The sequence below is a fragment of the Aethalodelphis obliquidens genome, unplaced genomic scaffold, assembly GCF_003676395.1.
Source record: "Aethalodelphis obliquidens isolate GAN/ISIS:26980383/991018 unplaced genomic scaffold, ASM367639v1 scaffold8, whole genome shotgun sequence".
Lineage (NCBI taxonomy): Eukaryota > Metazoa > Chordata > Mammalia > Artiodactyla > Delphinidae > Aethalodelphis > Aethalodelphis obliquidens.
Window position 1 is genome coordinate 18,769,436 of NW_020837952.1, and position 18,607 is coordinate 18,788,042.

The 18,607-nt window shown below is 39.5% G+C and overlaps 1 protein-coding gene across 3 annotated transcripts in view; it reads right to left on the reverse strand.

Annotated features, from left to right (window-relative positions):
- The window catches only part of PTPRR (protein tyrosine phosphatase receptor type R), a 254,691-nt gene that overhangs the window by 88,652 nt on the left and 147,432 nt on the right, over positions 1 to 18,607 (reverse strand). For all 3 annotated transcript variants that reach the window (XM_027107025.1, XM_027107027.1, XM_027107026.1), the window contains 2 exons: positions 17,911 to 18,021; positions 7,185 to 7,447 (listed from right to left, as the gene is read on the reverse strand). In XM_027107025.1, coding sequence (XP_026962826.1) covers positions 7,185 to 7,447; positions 17,911 to 18,021 — 374 coding nt within the window. The remainder of the gene's footprint in view (positions 1 to 7,184; positions 7,448 to 17,910; positions 18,022 to 18,607) is intronic.

Genomic DNA, 18,607 nt, shown 5'->3' on the forward strand with positions numbered 1-18,607 from the left:
CCTGTAAGTCAATTGACAGTTAAAAAATATTTATTATGTCAAATGGCAGGTTCAACTGTATCAATTCAGTTTAAAAAAAGTTTCCCTGTTCCTGAGTTCAAAAATATAACTGACCGAGTATAGGCTTGTGGAATGGAATCAGAGAATAAAAAACGAAAAGAGTACTAGATTTACGTTCCTTTTCCTTCTCAGAGGCACAATACCATTTTATATTGCTTGTTAATTCTATGGTATCCTTTGAAAAAAGGTGGAACAGATATTATCATACCTATTTTGTAGATTAGGAAACCTATACCAAAAGGACTTAATTAACCTGTTGAGTCACTTATTTAGTAAATGTCAAGTAACATTAGCACAGAGACTCAGCACTGTAGTTTATCATTAGGCTATTTGTTTTTATGGAATTAAAAAAAATAAATATATGAGATCCTCAGATGTAAAGGAGCATTAATGAATTAACTAACTCCATAATATTTTTCAAGTGTTTACAATGTATCAGGCTTACAGGAACCATGGAACACACAAGAATATCTTGAGCCTGTACCTGTCCTTAAGATTCTCACAAGCTGGTGAAGGGACGGGACAATACATCAGAAACCAGTTTCAGTCCCTTTCTAAATTATTCTTTAATTAAAATCACCGCTAGAGGAGTGGTACATGTGAAAATTCAGAGGTGTTAAAAATCACCATGGGCTTCGGTAGGTGTCATGGACAAAGGTAGAAGGTATGTTTCGTGTTGGGATTTGGAGACTAGAGAGAGATATAAGAAGGCTGAAGAGGAACTAGGTGAACAAAGGTGTACATGTGGACAGGGACATGACACACTGAGAACAGACTGGAGGGTTTATTTGGGGGCAGAGTGGCAAACAGATTTGGAGAGAATGATCAGAGCCAGATGGTACAGGACCTCGGAGGCTCAGCAAGGTATTCTGTGCCTTATCCTATAGGCAAAGGGGAGCTATTGAGGATTTTTACACAGCAACAGAACATAATGCAAGTATTCCTATAGCGAGATAAATCTGAAGAGTGTATAGTATGAATTGAGGGAGAGAAAAGAATTAGGTCAGACAGAAAAGATGAAATAAAGTAATACATGTGAAATATCTAACACCATTAGTCCTGATGTCATTTTTATAATCATAAGACATAATAATTCAAATATAAAGCTAATGAGAGCTGGGTCCAGGGTGATGGTTACAAAGAGAGGAATTGATAATGAGAAAATCCAAGTAGCAAGAATCAGTATGACCTGGTGACTAGTTGGAAATAGGGAGAAATGAGGGGACTGCTCTGTCCCTCACCTTATAATTCTTTAATCTTCAGAACTTTCAGGGTATATCCTTTGTACTCAGTTAAGCATATGCAATAAGTCTCTATATTTTCTCTTATTTAATTTTAATTTAAAATTATGTTTTATTATCAATTATGTCAGAGTAATACATTCTCTCCATCAGGGATGACAGATTTATATGGCATGACCCAAAAGATTTTTGGGGACAAATGACTCATAATACAGCCTTTATGGTCTCATGGTGATTTTAATGAAGCCAGACTTTCATGCAATAAACAGAGGATTATTATTTCACTCCGGGATCAGGAGATGGAAGGCTGTAAAACACAAGGCTATTTTCAAAGCGCCATTGGAACATATAAACATAAATTAAGTTTTAAGGCTTAAAACTCTCAGGAAAGTTTTCTTACTATATGGAACACTGTATGTCTCTCATCTTTTATCACTCTTAAAACTCATCACTATGCCATCTTAGCAAGGGAATTATGGTAGAAAAGCAGGGTGAAAATAGGGATGGTGGAATAAGCAAAGTGTTTCCCTACAACTACTGGCCGTTAACCTGAGAATTATTCACTATAACACTCATTCATTCATTTAAGCATTTATTTCCAGGAGCGCCTGCTTTTTAGGAATTCTATATGAAAGAGACAAAGAGACAATTCAATCATATATGTGCCCCAAAGCAGCTTAGAGTTTACAGGGTAAGACAGATTAGTTAATGAAAATTTTACCTATACCTAAGAAGTTTATAAATCCTGTATGCACACAAGGCTATGGGACTCGGGTAGAGAGGAATGGAGGAGACAGAGCTGAATCCATGTTGGTAGGTGGGCTACAGGAAGAAGGGAAGGAGGTAATGGCTTCCAAGAGAAAGTGATGCTTGAATTACCCTCTCCATATTCCTTGCCCATTGATCACTTCTACTGCTCACCCCAGGACCGCTTCTCTCCTTTCTGGGTAATCCAACCACAGTCTCTTCTTCTCTTACTACCTTTTACATGGTTGATTCCTAAAGGAGTACCTCCAGCTCAATCTACCTGTTTGATAGAACTCTGAAGTTAAGGGGAGAAAGGAGTGTGTGTGCGTGCCTAAAGGTAACCACCCAAGAACCGGAAAAGTAATGTCTTGGAGGCCAGAGAAAGAGAGTTTCAAAGAGGAAGTAAGCATTAGGGTTGGATGTGAAAAGGAATGAAACGTGTGCTTTGACTTTGGTGGTTAGACCATTGATATACTTGGCAAGCATATGTGAGAGAAACAGTGGATGCAGGACTTGAAGAAGACCGACGAGGCACCAAATAAACTGCTCATTTAAGACACATCTGAACAAGGAAGAGAAGACAAGACCATAGGAGAAATTGGATTAAGGGAGTTTCTTTGATACCAGAGAGAACCATTTTCATGCTGAGGGTATAGCATTAGCAAAAAGGTTGCAGTTGAACATAGAGGAGGAAATTTGATGGAGTAGTCATCAGGGTTGGGAGGAAAGGACATGGAGCCCTTGTGGAAAGAAGAGCTTTTTCCTGCTCTGAGGCAGGAAGGAAGTGGGAGGTGATGGGTGGGGATGACCAGGGCGTAGGGAATCCACTTAACACTGATCACACACTTACTCTCTACAGTCTCCCACGTGGACCAAAAGATGAGCAAGACACCATCCCTGTGCTCTCCTTTCTCAAACATTCACTTCATTTAAATGAATTAATGGATACTTAACCTTATGTTCCTCGTAATTCAAACATGCCCAGCAGTAGCCTATGAAGGGCAGGATGCTGGGAATAGGTACTCCCCGAAGGACTGAACCACTGACTTTGCTCAGAATTGGTGGTGCATGATGATAATAAAAATTAGTCTGACTTTCAGTCAGTTTTATGATCATATTTAAATCATCTGTAGAAAGTGACCCTCTTATCACTTTCATCTGAGCAGATCTTTTCTGCCACCCTGCCCTTGCTACACCACCAGTACTCAGATGCCTGCTTCAAGGTTTCTCTTTGAAGCAAACATAAAGGCATGAAACTAATTTAGGTAACAAGAGTAAAAGAGCCTGAAGGAAGTGAAGAAGTCAAGTTTAACCCCTTCATATTACAGAAGAAGAAAAACGAGGCCCAGATAGGTGAGTGATTCATCTGAAGCCACTCAAACCAAAAATGGCAGAGCTGGGTCTGGAGTCCAGTTCTCCTGACTCCTAGTTGGCCTTAGGGAGAAAGTCCATCTTGTCTACCTTTCCAGACTGCAGCTGAGACAGCAATTTGGTGGCATCCAAGTAAGAGAATGGTCCATGTAGACTCATGGATTCATAAGGAAACCAAAAAGTCTTTTGGGGAAGGAGGTAGGAAGGATGACTTGATTGTTCTCCATTTCCCTTCCATTATGGAGTCAAAGTGTTCTCTTTTTATAGAACTTTAGAGATCACTGCAACAAATCCCTTTCTTTTCACTTCATTCATTATTCTTTGACAATACTTTCAAAGAAATTTGAATTACCCACTTGGTCTTTTGCAGTTCTTAAAGCCCCAAACTATATTTTCTGAAATGATATGTGGGGTGTGTGTGTTTCTGTGTGTACGTGCATGTGATGGAAAATATAATAAAAATTTGTATACATGATCTAAAAACCTAAGGCAACAACAAGGACAGTGATAGAAAATGGAGATCCAGGAAAATAAGTGGAGAATGAACCTGGGAGAGTACCCTGAGAAGCTCTTAGTTCCCCACTACCCTGATGTGCAATGTTGGATATAATACCAATCATATTTTAAATATAAACGTGAAGCTTCTTATTTTAAGACATACCATGGGAAAGCTTTGCTTAATATTTTGGGGAAGCAAAGAATTAGCCCCTCATTTAAACATTTTGCATATTCTAGTTTTCCTATTTAAATTTGCTTTAAATGAGAATGTATCAGTGTAAGTACATCACAAAGGCAGGTAAGGCAACAAAGATAATGTCATGAAGCTTGAGATATTTACTGTTTGTTTTGCTCAAAGGAAGCAGAGGGAAAACTTTATAAAAATTAATTTGTGGTATATACTCCTTCTACCTTACTACAAAGAATGTGGTCTTTGGTGGGAAAGACTCTAAGTTTATTTCCAGTCTTTCTATCTACCAGAGTTTTGATGACGATTAAACAAGATTAAATGGTTATAGAAGTTGTCCTGTAGTTGATGAAGACTCGGCTTGGGTCTATACCAGCTTATGAAAATCAGATGTGACTAAAAGATTATTGATAACAGAGCAAGACTCTTTTAGGGGACAAGAAAGACTACTTCCTCCTGGTGTTTATTTGGTTAAGGTTAGGGTTCTACCCAATATGCCAATCATCTCTAGTTCTATCTTTTTCAGTTGGTGAATACTCTACAAAAAAAAAAAAGTGAGGAGGGACCTTCAAGATGGCAGAGGAGTAGGACATGGAGATCACCTTCCTCCCTACAAATACAACAAAAATACATCTACATGTGGAACAACTCCTACAGAACACCTACTGAATGCTGGCAGAAGACCTCAGACTTCCCAAAAGGCAAGAAACCCCCCACATACCTGGGTAGGGCAAAAGAAAAAAGAAAACACAGAGACAAAAGAATAGGGACAGGGCCTGCACCAGTGGGAGGGAGCCATGAAGGAGGAAAGGTTTCCACACACTAGGAAGGCCCTTCACTGGTGGAGATGGGGGATGGCAGGGGGGGAAGCTTTGGAGCCATGGAGGAGAGCGCAGCAACAGGGGTGCAGAGGGCAAAGAGGAGAAATTCCCGCACGGAGGATCGGTGCCGACCAGCACTCACCAGACTGAGAAGCTTGTCTGCTCACCCGCCGGGAGGAGTTGGGACTGGGAGCTGAGGCTTGGGTTTTGGAGGTCAGATCCCAGGGAGAGACCTGGGGTTGGCTGTGTGAACACAGCCTGAAGGGGGCTAGTGCACCATGGCTAGCTGGGAGGGAGTCCAGGAAAAAGTCTGGAACTGCCTAAGAGGCAAGGGACCATTGTTTCTGGGTGCGTGAGGAGAGGGGATTCAGAGCACCACCTAAACGAGCTCCAGAGACGGACATGAGCTGTGGATATCAGCGCGGACAACAGAGACTAGCATGAGACGTTAAGGCTGCTGTTGCAGCCACCAAGAAGCCTGTGTGCAAGCACAGGTCACTATCCACACCTCCCCTCCCAGAAGCCTGTGCAGCCCACCACTGCCAGGGTCCCGTGATCCAGGGACAACTTTCCCAGGAGAACACACAGTGCACCTCAGGCTGTTGCAACATCATGCCAGCCTCTGCTGCCACAGGCTTGTTCTGCATTCCGTACACCTCCTTCTCCCCAGCTTGAGTGAGCCAGAGTCCCTGAATCAGCTGATACTTTAACCCCGTCCTGTTTTGGTGAAGAACAGACGCCCTCAGGCAACCCACGTACAGAGGTGGGGCCAAATCCAAAGCTGAACCCCAGGATCTGTGCGAACAAAGACGAGAGAGGGAAATTTCTCCCAGCAGCCTCAGAAGCAGTGGATTAAATCTCCACAATAAACTTGATGTACCCTGCATCTGTGGAATATCTGAATAGACAAGGAATTATCCCAAAATGGAGGCAGTGGACTTTGGGAGCAACTGTAGACTTGGGGTTTGTTTTCTGCATCTAATTTGTTTCTGGTTTTATGCTTGTTTTAGTTTAGTATTTAGAGCTTATTATCATTGGTAGATTTGTTTATTGATTTGGTTGCTCTCTTCCTTTTTTTAAAAACAAAATATGTTTTTTCTTTTTTCTCTTTTTGTGAGTGTGTATGTTTATGCTTCTTTGTGACTTTGTCTGTATAGCTTTGCTTTTACCTTTTGTCCTAGGGTTGTGTCTGCCCTTTTTGTTGTTGTTTTTTTAGTGTAACTTTTAGCACTTGTTATCATTGGTGGATTTGTTTTTTGGTTTGGTTGCTCTCTTCTTTCTTTCTCTTTTTTTTATTATTTTTAACAATTAAAAAATTTTTTTGATTTTAATAACTTTCTTTTCTTTCTTTCCTTCCTCCCTCCCTCCCCCCCTTCTCTCTTTCTTTCTCTCTCTCCCTTTTCTTCTGAGCTGAGTGGCTGACAGGGTCTTGGTTCTCTGGCCGGGTGTCAGGCCTGAGCCTCTGAGGTGGGAGAGCCGAGTTCAGGACATTGGTCCACCAGAGACCTCCCGGCCCCACGTAATATCAAACAGCAAAAGTTTTCCCAGATATCTCTGTCTCAACGCTAAGACCCAACTCCACTGAACAACCAGCAAGCTCCAATGCTGGACACCCCATGCCAAACAACTAGCAAGACAGAAACACAACCCCACCCATTAGCAGAGAGGATGCCTAAAATCAAAATAAGGTCACAGACACCCCAAAACACACCACCGGATGCAGTCCTGGCCACCAGAAAGACAAGATCCAGCCTCATCCACTAGAACACAGGCACCAGTCCCCTCCACCAGGAAGCCTACACAACCCACTGAACCAACCTTACCCACTAAGCGCAGACACCAAAAACAATGGGAACTAAAAAAGGTCTGAAGAACGTAAGAGCAGTAGAGGAATAAAGACACAGATGTAGAGAATGGCCTTGAGGACACCGGGAGGAGGAAAGGTAAGCTGGGACGAAGCGAGAGAGTGGCATGGACATATATACACTACCAAATGTAAAACAGATAGCTAGTGGGAAGCAGCCGCATGGCACAGGGAGCTCAGGTTGGTGAGCTTCGTGTCCACCTAGCGGGGTGGGATAGGGAGGATGGGAGGGAGATGCAAGAGGGAGCAGATATGGGGATATATGTATACGTATAGCTGATTCACTTTGTTATACAGCAGAAAATAACACACCATTATAAAGCAATTATACTCCAATAAAGATGTTAAAAAAAAAAAAACAACAACATGTAGGGGGATCCCGTAAAAGCTCTTACCTCTCCTGAAGTCCTATGGGCTTCATTTTGAAAGGAGAAGGGCAGACAGAGGTGGTGGCTTTGATCTCAGGAGTGTATTGGCCTTTAGGGTCCACGACCACATTCAGTACCTTTGGAACCTGCTCAGGTTGGACCATACTGTTGGCTGTCTTGGCCTCAGACTGTGCTGGCTGTAATGCAATGGGTGATAGGTGGATCTCCTGATTTTTCTCTTTATCTTGTCTCAGGGAAAGCTGAAATTTTTCTTTTAATCTGTAAAGAATCTATAGAAGGAGATATAAAGGGTTCCTGTCACATTTTTTCATGTTCAACAACAAAGTATGATCTCCTCCATCCCAACCTAGAAGACAAACCAAAATAAGGTTTGATGATAATACAAGTAAGGAAAGCTTTCTGGGATGATTTCTCAGTTTTATGGTATTGAGGATTTTCCTCAAAAAGATATGCTATTTGTTTCTAGTTATGGAGGACAAACATATTAAATATATACATACATGATCTACTCCTCAAATATAATTCAAAAGCAAATATGGCTAATTTTATAGAAGTGTCAGATGTCAGTTTGATCACATGTAAGCTCTTACTCAAAGTGACTGAAATGGAAAACTTATAGAAGGAATAGCCATGAAATGGGGGTTTGTGACATGTATAGAAACAGAGATTTGTATCCAGTACAACAAATACTTGAAAAAAATTAAATTTAGGATATGTGTCAAAGAATAATTTGGGCAACCAGCATTTCCTTTCTTACCCCTTGCTCCTTTAAATTTTTAATGCATGTAGAAAAACCGCAAAAGTATCATGTTCCTTCATTCTCAGAGCTCTTTCTGGAATGGCTAATTCAATCCAGAAAACTTTTAAACTTTTAAAAGAATTAGACTGACTTTGCTGGGACACTTCAGTGGACCAAGTTTGTCCTTCCTGTCCTCAGTCTTCCCTTTTTATCAGCCTTCACCCCCACACACCTTTCTCTCCTTTCTTTTAAAAATACTTATTAACTGTTATATTTTTATATATTTTTAATATATTTTATTTTTTCAGTTTTATTAAGATATAATTGACATGTAATATTGTACACGTTTAAGATGTACCGTGTAATGATTTCGTATTTTTTCTCTTTTCTTGATAATAACTCCTTTACTCCAGTTCCTACAGAGAGTAGATGTCCTTGTGTTTCTTCAAGTCTGTTCTCAGGGAGGTGATTTGATAAGTTATTCACATGAAGTGGTGACTCAACCTGTAATCTGCAATTACAGCACTGATGACAGCAGCATTGTAAAAAACCTTAGGCCAATCAAACTCCCCTGTTTAATTTCTGGAGTCCATTAGCTGAATGACTTATATTAGGGGAGAGGGCAGTCCTGGCACTTGTCAACCACATTTACTCTAACTAGACTTGAGGCTAATTTTTTCTTTCCAATTGCCTTTAAATTCTAGTCACCTCTATATTTGAAATCTATTGAAAATATATAAGATTGAAATATATATTTTTTCTTGTTAAAGGATGAGCACTGATGAGAATTTATTTCAGGAAAATTTTAGAAAATATTTGTCCAGTATTCTCAGAATATATTGGTAAAGAACAGTCTATGTGACAAAATATGATTATAAAAAAAAGAATCAGGATGAAATAAAAACACAACAATCTAAGATGAGAAGGTATCAGACTGAGATTAAGAAGAAAAGAATTCAAAGAACTGAAAACTCAGCAGCAGGGTGTAAATCTTCTTTTAAGCAATAAAGAACAGAGCTGACAATGCAGAAAATACAGTCAGTGGTGGATATGGCAAAGTTGAGAGACTGCCTGGAATTTATAGCAAAGGATAAACAAATGAAGATGAAAACAAGAGAAAAGACGGGATATGGATGTCAGAGAAGAGTCATGGTAAATAATAAACAAGAATAAATGAGAGGGAAGCAGGTCATTCAAAACTATTTTTCAGTGCCCACTTACGTTATGCCTTGTGTGAGGTACAGGGTATTCCGTTGTGAACAGAATAGAGTGTACCCTGTTCTTATGGAATTTAGGGATATGGAATGAAAAAAGTTCTTAGTTTTATTTTTTTTTAAGTGTGTCAATTGAAAGAAGAGTAAATGTGAGAAGAAAATCGAGCAATTTTTGTGACTTGAGAAAAAACGAACATTACTGAGGATGCATGAACCCCGTACCTAGATAAATTGATGTTCATGTGAATAAAGCCAACAGAAAGAATTTCTCAGATACACAGCATCTCAGAAAATATATTACCTGTCTACTTTTCTTGAAAAATTTTACTCAAAATCATGAGAAATATGACTCAGAAAAAAGAACTGAAGACGTAGAAATTGTAATATGAAAGGGAGCTCTGGAATTATTTAAACACAGAATGAAAATGAAATTTAATTATGTCTCAGTTCCAACATCTCAGGTTGTGGTAACAGTAAAGAAGTTTGAGGAAGGCAGAGAAATAAAAAATAGGGATGAATGTATGTTAAGTGACTTTTTAGTTAGGGATACAGAGGGAATGGGAGTTAGAGCGGTCACTAGAGGTCCTTCTGACCTAATTATACATTAAAGAAATTGCAGTCTAGCTAAATAACGTTTAGCTGCTGGTCCAAAGTCAGCAGTTAGCCGTGGCAGAGCCAAACTCAAAGGCAGCTCTGCCTCACAGGCCTGATCACTTCCCACCCCTTACATGCTCTTCACCACACCATCCTTCTTAAAGATTGACTGAAATCACATCGTCTGCCGATGTGATTCTCACCACTGGGTTTCAACAGCACCAAATCTGAGTATATCTTTTGTACATTGAAAGCTCTCTTTAAGGAAAAGGACTCTATGAACATATAAGGTGTAACTAGATATACATATTAAAATATGAAGATGAATACCCTTACCCCGTGCATAATGCCTAAGGATGGGGAGGTTTTTTCCAACTTACTGCTTCTTTTCAGTTTCTATAACCCTCAAAAGGCAATTTGCCGCCATTCTGCACAAACAAAAACAACACTAGAACAATATCAATCAGATGACACATCTGTGTTAAGCTAAATACCTAATTACTAAAAAGATGAGGTAATTAGAATTTAAGGTGGGACAGCTTTTTATTTTTTTAATTGTAAGCAAGTTATTTTCCTGAATGAGAAAAACAGACATATCTGTAACTTTACAAAAATATATTTAATAGAAGATAATGCATATATTGTATATTCTAAGTTTTTCACATCTAACTATAATATGTAAATAAAACACTCACTTGCCTGTTTACATTTGGGTTTTGGAGAAGCATATTTCAAAAATGGAAATGAGAAAGCCAAGAAAATGTTTACCTTCTCCCTATTTCCTGACAGGTGACTTTTATGATGATGTTAGTGTCAAACTAGTTCAAGTCCAAAGTCCTTCTTTACCATTCGTGAGCTTATGTTCTTGATGGAGAACCTTTGCCACATATTTTACAGTCATCTGTTTACTTTATCTGTTTAGAGGTCAATTTTTTTTTTTTTTTTTTGCGTTACACGGGCCTCTCACTGTTGTGGCCTCTCCTGTTGCGGAGCACAGGCTCCAGACGCGCAGGCTCAGTGGCCATGGCTCACGGGCCCAGCCACTCCGCGGCATGTGGGATCTTCCCGGACCGGGACACGAACCCGTGTCCCCTGCATCGGCAGGTGGACTCTCAACCACTGCGCCACCAGGGAAGCCCTAGAGGTCAATTTTTAAATCTATATCTAGGTAGTACGTGTAAAAACTGATTTATACATCTTTAATTAGGGAAAAGCAGAACTTGGAGAATATACAGTGTTTCTAAGCAGAGAGATTTGGGCTGTCTGACAAAATGTGGAAAGAATTGGAGAGGTTGCTACTTGGCAATAGAGCAGTTGTCATGGAATTAAGCTCTAACCGAGTGTTTCTCAACCGGCAGGGATTTTGCCCTTCAGGGGACATTTGGCAACGTCTGGAGACCTTTTTTGGTTGTGGTACTGGGGTGTGTGCAGGGTGCTACTGGCATCTAGCGGGCAGAGGCTGGAGAAAATGCTAAGTACCCTACAATACACAGGACAGCCCCTTTCCCCCCGACAGAATTAGCCAGTCCAAAGTGTCAGCAGTGCTGCTGTTGAGAAACTGGCATAAGGGACCTTAAAAATAATCTGGTATAATCTCTTCACTTCACATTTAAACCCAGAGCGGCTGAATAATTTATGGTAGGTTAGAAATGAAGTCTAGGATCTGGGCTTCCTGACTTATGCCTGTAACCATTCTACTCTATTGTGTCTTCTAAATCCCCACAGCTTTCTTCCCAACCTCTTTTCCAAAGCCTCTGGAAAAGTGATGTCAGAAATTTTTCTCTGCACAGATAAAGATCTGGAATATACCATATGCATGTTTCTCTATATGAATGCACTTTGTTTCCAAACTCAACCTAAAAGCTGCCATAGGAATGGCAAGTCTATATATATACATATATATATATATATATATATATATATATATTTTTTTTTTTTTTTGCCGTACGCGGGCCTCTCACTGTTGTGGCCTCTCCCGCTGCGGAGCACAGGCTCCGGATGCGCAGGCTCAGCGGCCATGGCCCACGGGCCCAGCCGCTCCGCGGCATGTGGGATCTTCCCGGGTCGGGGCACGAACCCGTGTCCCCTGCATCGGCAGGCGGACTCTCAACCACTGTGCCACCAGGGAAGCCCACAAGTCAATATTTTTGACTTTCCCTTTAAGAGCTTCTTGTTTCAATCTTGGGATGCAATAGAGTCACTTGGTAATTTGAAAAAAGAAAGAGAATGGAATATTGAAAGAAAGGATCTGTAAAACTCAAAACTATAGCAAGAGAAAAAAATAATAGCAGGAAGAAGAGAACCAGAGAAACACAGTAATGAGAGGAAGCTAAAAAAAAATCCTATAAAGTTATTTTGCAGCTTATAATTTTCATTTAAAAAATCTTATTAAGTGGTACACCTTAAATTTACACAATGTTATATGTCAAATATATTTCAATAAAAAAACACATAGGTGGGTAACACACAAAACATCTGTTTGGATTAAAATATGTTCAAATCTCAAAATGATGCCACCAACTAACAGTCATAGCATTTGTCCTTTGCAGTAGTTTATAGGTAGTTCTGAAATAGTTCATTCATTCATTTCTTTTAGTTTAAATGTGAATCCATTGCTACTACGTTCCAGAAACAACATTGTGGATGCAAAGATAGCACACAATCCTCGCTTTTGGGAGTTCATTGGCCTCCAGAAGAGAAAGATGGGTAAAAATGATGTCCAGTACCAGATACTAGGTGCAAAAACAGAGATGTGTCAACAGCAGGTATGGTGTGGTACACACTTATCACCTCTGTCTGGGTTGAATGTCTCTGATTAACACAGGCATTCCCATTTATTCCTGGACCCCTTTGTGGCCAGAAACAGATGTTCACAAGATAGTGTGACAGGACTGGAAGAAACTAACAGTGTGACTCCTTTATACATGAGATCGTGGTAAAGAGCCCAGCCTTTTAATCCAGATAGACTTGGGTTCGAATGCCAATGCCTCCCTTCAGACACCCACACACATATACCCACCCACTGCTTGTTCTTGGTCAAGTCACTTATCTTCTCTGATTCTTGGTTTCCTCTTCAGTAAAATTAGGAAACTAAAATACATTAAGTGTTTATACATAGGGCCTATAATTAATAATACTGTATTGTATACTTAAAAGTTCGCTAAGAGGATAGATCTTACGTTAAGTGCTCTTATCACAACACAAAATAATAATAATAAATAAAGAGGGCAGGAGGAAACTTTTGGAGGTGATATATATGTTCATGACATAGATTGTGGTGATGGTTTTATGGGTGTGTGCTTATCTCCAAACTCGAGTTGTTTACATTAAACATGTACAGCTTTTTGTATGTCAGTAAAGTGGTTTTAAAAATACATTGTTTAGTACCAGGCAGTAAATTTAGTACCAGTAAATGGCAGTAAATTTAGTACCAGTAAATGGCAGTAAATGGAAGAAAATAATCGTTATTACTGTTATTATTATTTTTCTTACTATCGAGAGGGTTCTATTTTGAGCTAAATGGTTTTTATTAACCAGAAAAAAATTGAAAATTAGTTTGAGACATGCCTACTTTGGTAAATGGTTCTGTAAACAAAGCGTTTCAGCTAGGAATCTAGTCCCATTTTCCTCAATCCCTAGGAATTATATATAACATATTAGAAAAGTATGGCTATTTATGTCCACCTTTGACATGCATTTTCTTTGTGATGCTTGGGCTGTAGTAGGTAGTCTGATAAAGAGTCTCCTGCCTCAGCTACCAAGACCATGACTAGAGAAACTCTTCGGATGACACATGAATGGCTCTTCTATGGGTCTAACAAGCCAGAGCTTTTATTGACCCAAACAGCTCTTTTTTATGTGTTTTCTAAAATTGCTTTTCAGTAGCGATCTGGTTTATAGACAGCTCTACCTACATTCCATAAATACCTTTTCACTTGTTAATAAACCTCTAAGTGCACTGAAGATCTTATGTAGTTGATAAATGGTGTTCTTTCTATTATTTATTCCAACTTAGGGACTAATTCTTCTTAGCAATATATTCCTCCACCTAAAGCAGACTGAATGGATTGGAAGCTGCCCCACATTTTTTCTTGGAAAATTGTATCTGTCTATTTGTTGCACCACCCACTCTACATTCACATTTGAGAGGTGCTAAATAAGTCACACATTTGAAAATGTCATGCATGTCTAATTTTATGCCTGGCAACACACATTTTTTCTTAAGTTTTAAGGAAAGTAAATAATATGCCACATTTCAAAAAATTTGCCAAGGCTTATGTTATTGTTACAGAGCACATAATCCTCCATGACAGCAATTCACCTATATAATTTCATAATAAAACCACATGCTTTTCATTTCTATGATATGAGAAAGCCTTGGACACAAATAATGGCATTCGATCTTTCATAAACATAATTAATGCCAGAGGGAAATTTCTGAGTGATATCTTTTCCTTTGCCATGGAATCAACAAAATTATGGGAAACAGAAACCAGAATATACTTGTTTGAAAATCACAAAAGTGATAGTATAACTATTACTGAGAGATCCAAGGAAAAACTTACTTTAAATCAAGATCAGTATCAAAAACATTTGAACAAGTACAAAGATAAGCTTATTTTAGAGAATCACATTTGACTAGTCCTTAAATGTGAACTGTTTACTTGTCAGTGGTTAAGCTGTATCAGATAAATATAACTTCATCTTAATCCTGTCTATCAGGTAGTATTTATTTTTCCATCAATATTAATTCCTTTCTGTACTACTGGTTCCCCTGTTATTTTATTTTATTTCTTTTTTGCAGTACGCGGGCCTTTCACTGTTGTGGAGCAGAGGCTCCAGATGCACAGGCCCAGCGGCCGTGGCTCACGGGCCCAGCCGCTCCGCAGCATGTGGGATCTTCCCGGACCGGGGCACGAACCTGTGTCTCCTGCATCGGCAGGCAGACTCTCAAGCACTGCGCCACTAGGGAAGCCCCCCCTGTTATTTTTAAAGTGACTCTTTCACTTTAAAAAGTAAGAGAGTGTTTGAAATATATCATTCTACTACTTTTATTTATTCAAGAACTGTTGGAATACAAATCAAAATGTGTTTCTTCTCTCTCACTACTCGCCATCTCCAATGCATTCCTCTCCCAGGAAATGGAAGCACCACCCATCCAGGTAGTCAGTCAAATAATGTAGGAGTCACCCTTCATTTTTCTCTTTCTTCCTCCCAGAGAATCAGTACACAGCAAGTCCTGTCAGTTCCACCTGCAGATAAATCTCCATCCTTCACCCCTCTCCATCTACACCACCACCCTCTACTCTGGGCCGCCATCATATTTCACATCAGGCTAATACAGTAGCTGCCAGAAGGGTCCTCCTACTCCCACACTTCACCCCAAGCTCTGTCCCCAACCACTTGCCACCAACAGAGACCACAATCTTTTAAAATATACAAATCAGATCACATCAAAGCTCTGCCTAAAACACTCAGCTTACAGCCTTCTCCTGGAAACCAGCGAGGCCCAGCTGCCCCACCTGCCGTATCCTCTGCCAGGGAGCCCCTTCCCTACATGTTCGTATGTCTCAGATGTCTCCGATTGCTCCACTACCTATTGCTTCAGCTCACTATCATCTCTTCATGGCCCTTAAGGCTTCTGAGTTTCTACAAAATTAATAAACTTTATTTTTTAAAAGCAGTTTTAGGTTTACAGAAAAACTGAGCAGAGAGCACAGAGTTCTCATATACCGCCTCTCCCATAGCTCCCTCAGCAGCGTTCCCTGTCATTAACGTCCTGCATTCGCATGGCGTACTTGTTACTCTTGAGCCTACACTGATATGCTATCATTAATGAAGTCTAGAATGTGGATTAGGGCTCACTCTCCGTGTTGTACATTCTATGGGTTTTGACAAATCCCTAATGTCATGCACGCACCATTACAGTATCATACAGAATAGTCTCACTGCCCTAAAAGTCCAACTATTCATCCCACAGCTTCTGGCAACCACTGATCTTTTTACTGTCTCTATAGTTTTGCCTCTGGCAGAATGTCATATACTCAGAATCACAGAATACGGTCACTACTTGATTTTTTAAAATGTTCATGTAATTATTGTCTGGGTACCCCTCTGGACTATAGGACTCATGAACACAGGGACCTCATCTGTCTTGTTCCTTCCTTTGTCCACAGGGCCAACAACAGGCTCACAGAGAGCCCTCTGCAGGAATTCCTGGATTGAATGAATGGATGAATCTACCTACCAGCCCAGTAGGGAGCAATCACCTTCACACTTCTGAAACATTCCTTTCTCAGTTTGTTCTAGTAACTTTGGAGTAGCCTTATTTAGATTTTTGAATTTTACATGGATGTTTTGCAGACACTGGGAAAGGAAGCGTTAGTTGTTCCCTGGCCCCAGGTAGTTGAGGGTGTGGCTACTACAAGTCCTGTTACTACTTGCGATCAGTATGTCAGGCAGGAGTTCATCCAGTCATGGTGGATACAGGGGCGCTCCCTGAGCTGGAGATGCAGAATCTGGAGCATATCTAACAAGTGAACGGTTGCTCTGCTCTGTCTCTCTCAGCCCTCTAGGACTCACCAGCTGCTCCGGAATCTGCTTTCCCACTTTCCTCCTTGCCTTTGCTCTTCTGAATTGTAAGTATTTACTCCCTGAATAATCTCTATTTTTATCACTCTGTATCCCTTTCTATCCTCCCCTTCCTTCCAACGTTCCAAGCAGAAAAATACCCTAATTGTGACTTATGAGAGGGAGGACAACACTTGAGATTTCCTTTATTTAAAAAAGAAGAACCACATATTTTAAAACACAATGAACCATAACAAGGAACCACACCCTCTCTACCTAAAAAATGCCCAGGGGTCTCTGCCAAAATTTCCATAAAACCTCCAACTTTCATTAAAATTCTTTACCCTTAATCTCCACTATTTAAGATATAAAAATCTTAAATTATTCTTTTGTTGATACTGTCACAATTTTTAGAAATCTTCTCTCTTAGTGCCTGGCCCATAGGAGATGCCTCTAAATTCATGATAATAGAAACTTCAGAGTGCATGGGAGCTTGCTACTTTCTGTATTTTAGATTCTAGGAAATATGCCCATCTTCACGCTATTCAAGGCCTTAATTGTTTTATATCCTTCAAGTTGAGACCCACTCAGCCTCTGTTTTCCAAACGGAGCCCTAACCTTTCTAACATAAACCTCTTCCAGGAGGAGGAGCAGAAATAAACAAAATCCATTAAGACACTTCGCAACACTGTTGCTTGTGGGAAGAATAATTAGCATGATGTCTTTGGGGGGGGGCTGTTAAAAACTAAGGAAGGAATGTTTTTAAAAATGTGCAAAATTAAAAAGAACATAGCACACAGGAAGAAAAGATATTAAAACCCATCTGCAAACTTCAAATATTTTAAGTTATATCACAGAATTTTCAAAAGAATAGGAAAATCTTATCATTCTATTAGAAAGGTAACTGTTAACTCATTCAGTACCAAAGAGCACTGCCTAGTCTAGTGTGTTTAGGTTTATTTGGGGTTCTATGTTTTTAATATGAAATACACTTTTAAAGTCTTCATATCTATAATTTGTAATTTACAGAGCTATTTGCAGTGTATTCTTTCATACTTTTATGTTATTCATTCACCTAAAAAATTAGTTGATTATGGATTGTTTAGCCCTTTAGCCGATAATCATCTCCTTTTCATGCCTGGAATTTCATATATTACTTTCAAGGCCCTTTAAAAATAAGAAAACCTTATTTTTACTCATTAAGAAGTAAGCTTGCCCCAAGACATATTTCTTTATAAAATTTTTCCCAAGTTTCACAAAGATAATATAAAAGAAGAAATAAAGCAAGTCCAAAGTGTACCCATGAGACTTAAATGGCTTTGAGGATTCCACTGACCTCGGTAAATCACTTTCTAAAACTTCGTTCTCAGGGTTGATCAAGTTACGAAAAGCCTCAGTGCAATTACAGCCTTATTCTGCAGGTCAGAATCCATAATTCCGTAGGTTTTCTTTTAGCTATCACTCTGCTGTCAGATGTGAAATATTTCCAACCTATCAGGGTCATAGTCTTGCTTCTGTTCTCAGTCTTTTCAACATTCTTTTGAATGGCAATATATCGAATAATATTAAGCAGTGGGCTCAGTAAAGGATAAAATATATAAAGAAGCAAACTTACCATCAAACACGTTACTATAATAACAAATATGCTGAGAAAAATGACAACAGCATAAAATCCTTCTTTGCTCCAGATTTTGTCCGCTTCATGCTGCCCTTGTAAAACATTTTTCTTTGAAAGCAAAACAGAAAGTCCGATGTTAAATGAGAGCTTGAGGAGACTGGCGTTCTTATCAGACACTAAACATATTTTTAGCTTGATTCCATTCAGTGTAGAACACACCTACATCCCCCGCTGCCAGAGCTGCTTCTCAATCTGATCTAAGACATTGGATTGCCGTTCTTATAGGTTAAGACGCTATTTTATCTCCTGTACAGGAGCAAGCATGCCCGACATGGCACATAGGGCCTTAGGCTTTGTGAGTGTCCCTCAGGGTCTCTCTTGGAAACTACCTGGTTCACAGGTGAGAGAGTTCTGTTCTTTTCTGTGCTGAGGAAATTGTTTATGAAGCTCTCCTTGCTCTGCTTTCAGGCTCCTCCCATAACATCAACACCCTGCTTTACGTGCTGTAATACTGCTCTCTGCTTTTAAACAGAAGTGAAACAGGTGCAAACAAAATCTCATGATGCATCAATAAATAGAGCAACAATGTCGGCATCATTGCCTTTTTTTGTTTTCTTTTATGAAATCTTTTTTTTAAAAATGCAGTCTATTTTGTCAAAATCTGATTAATGTACCACTTTAACCACATAAATTG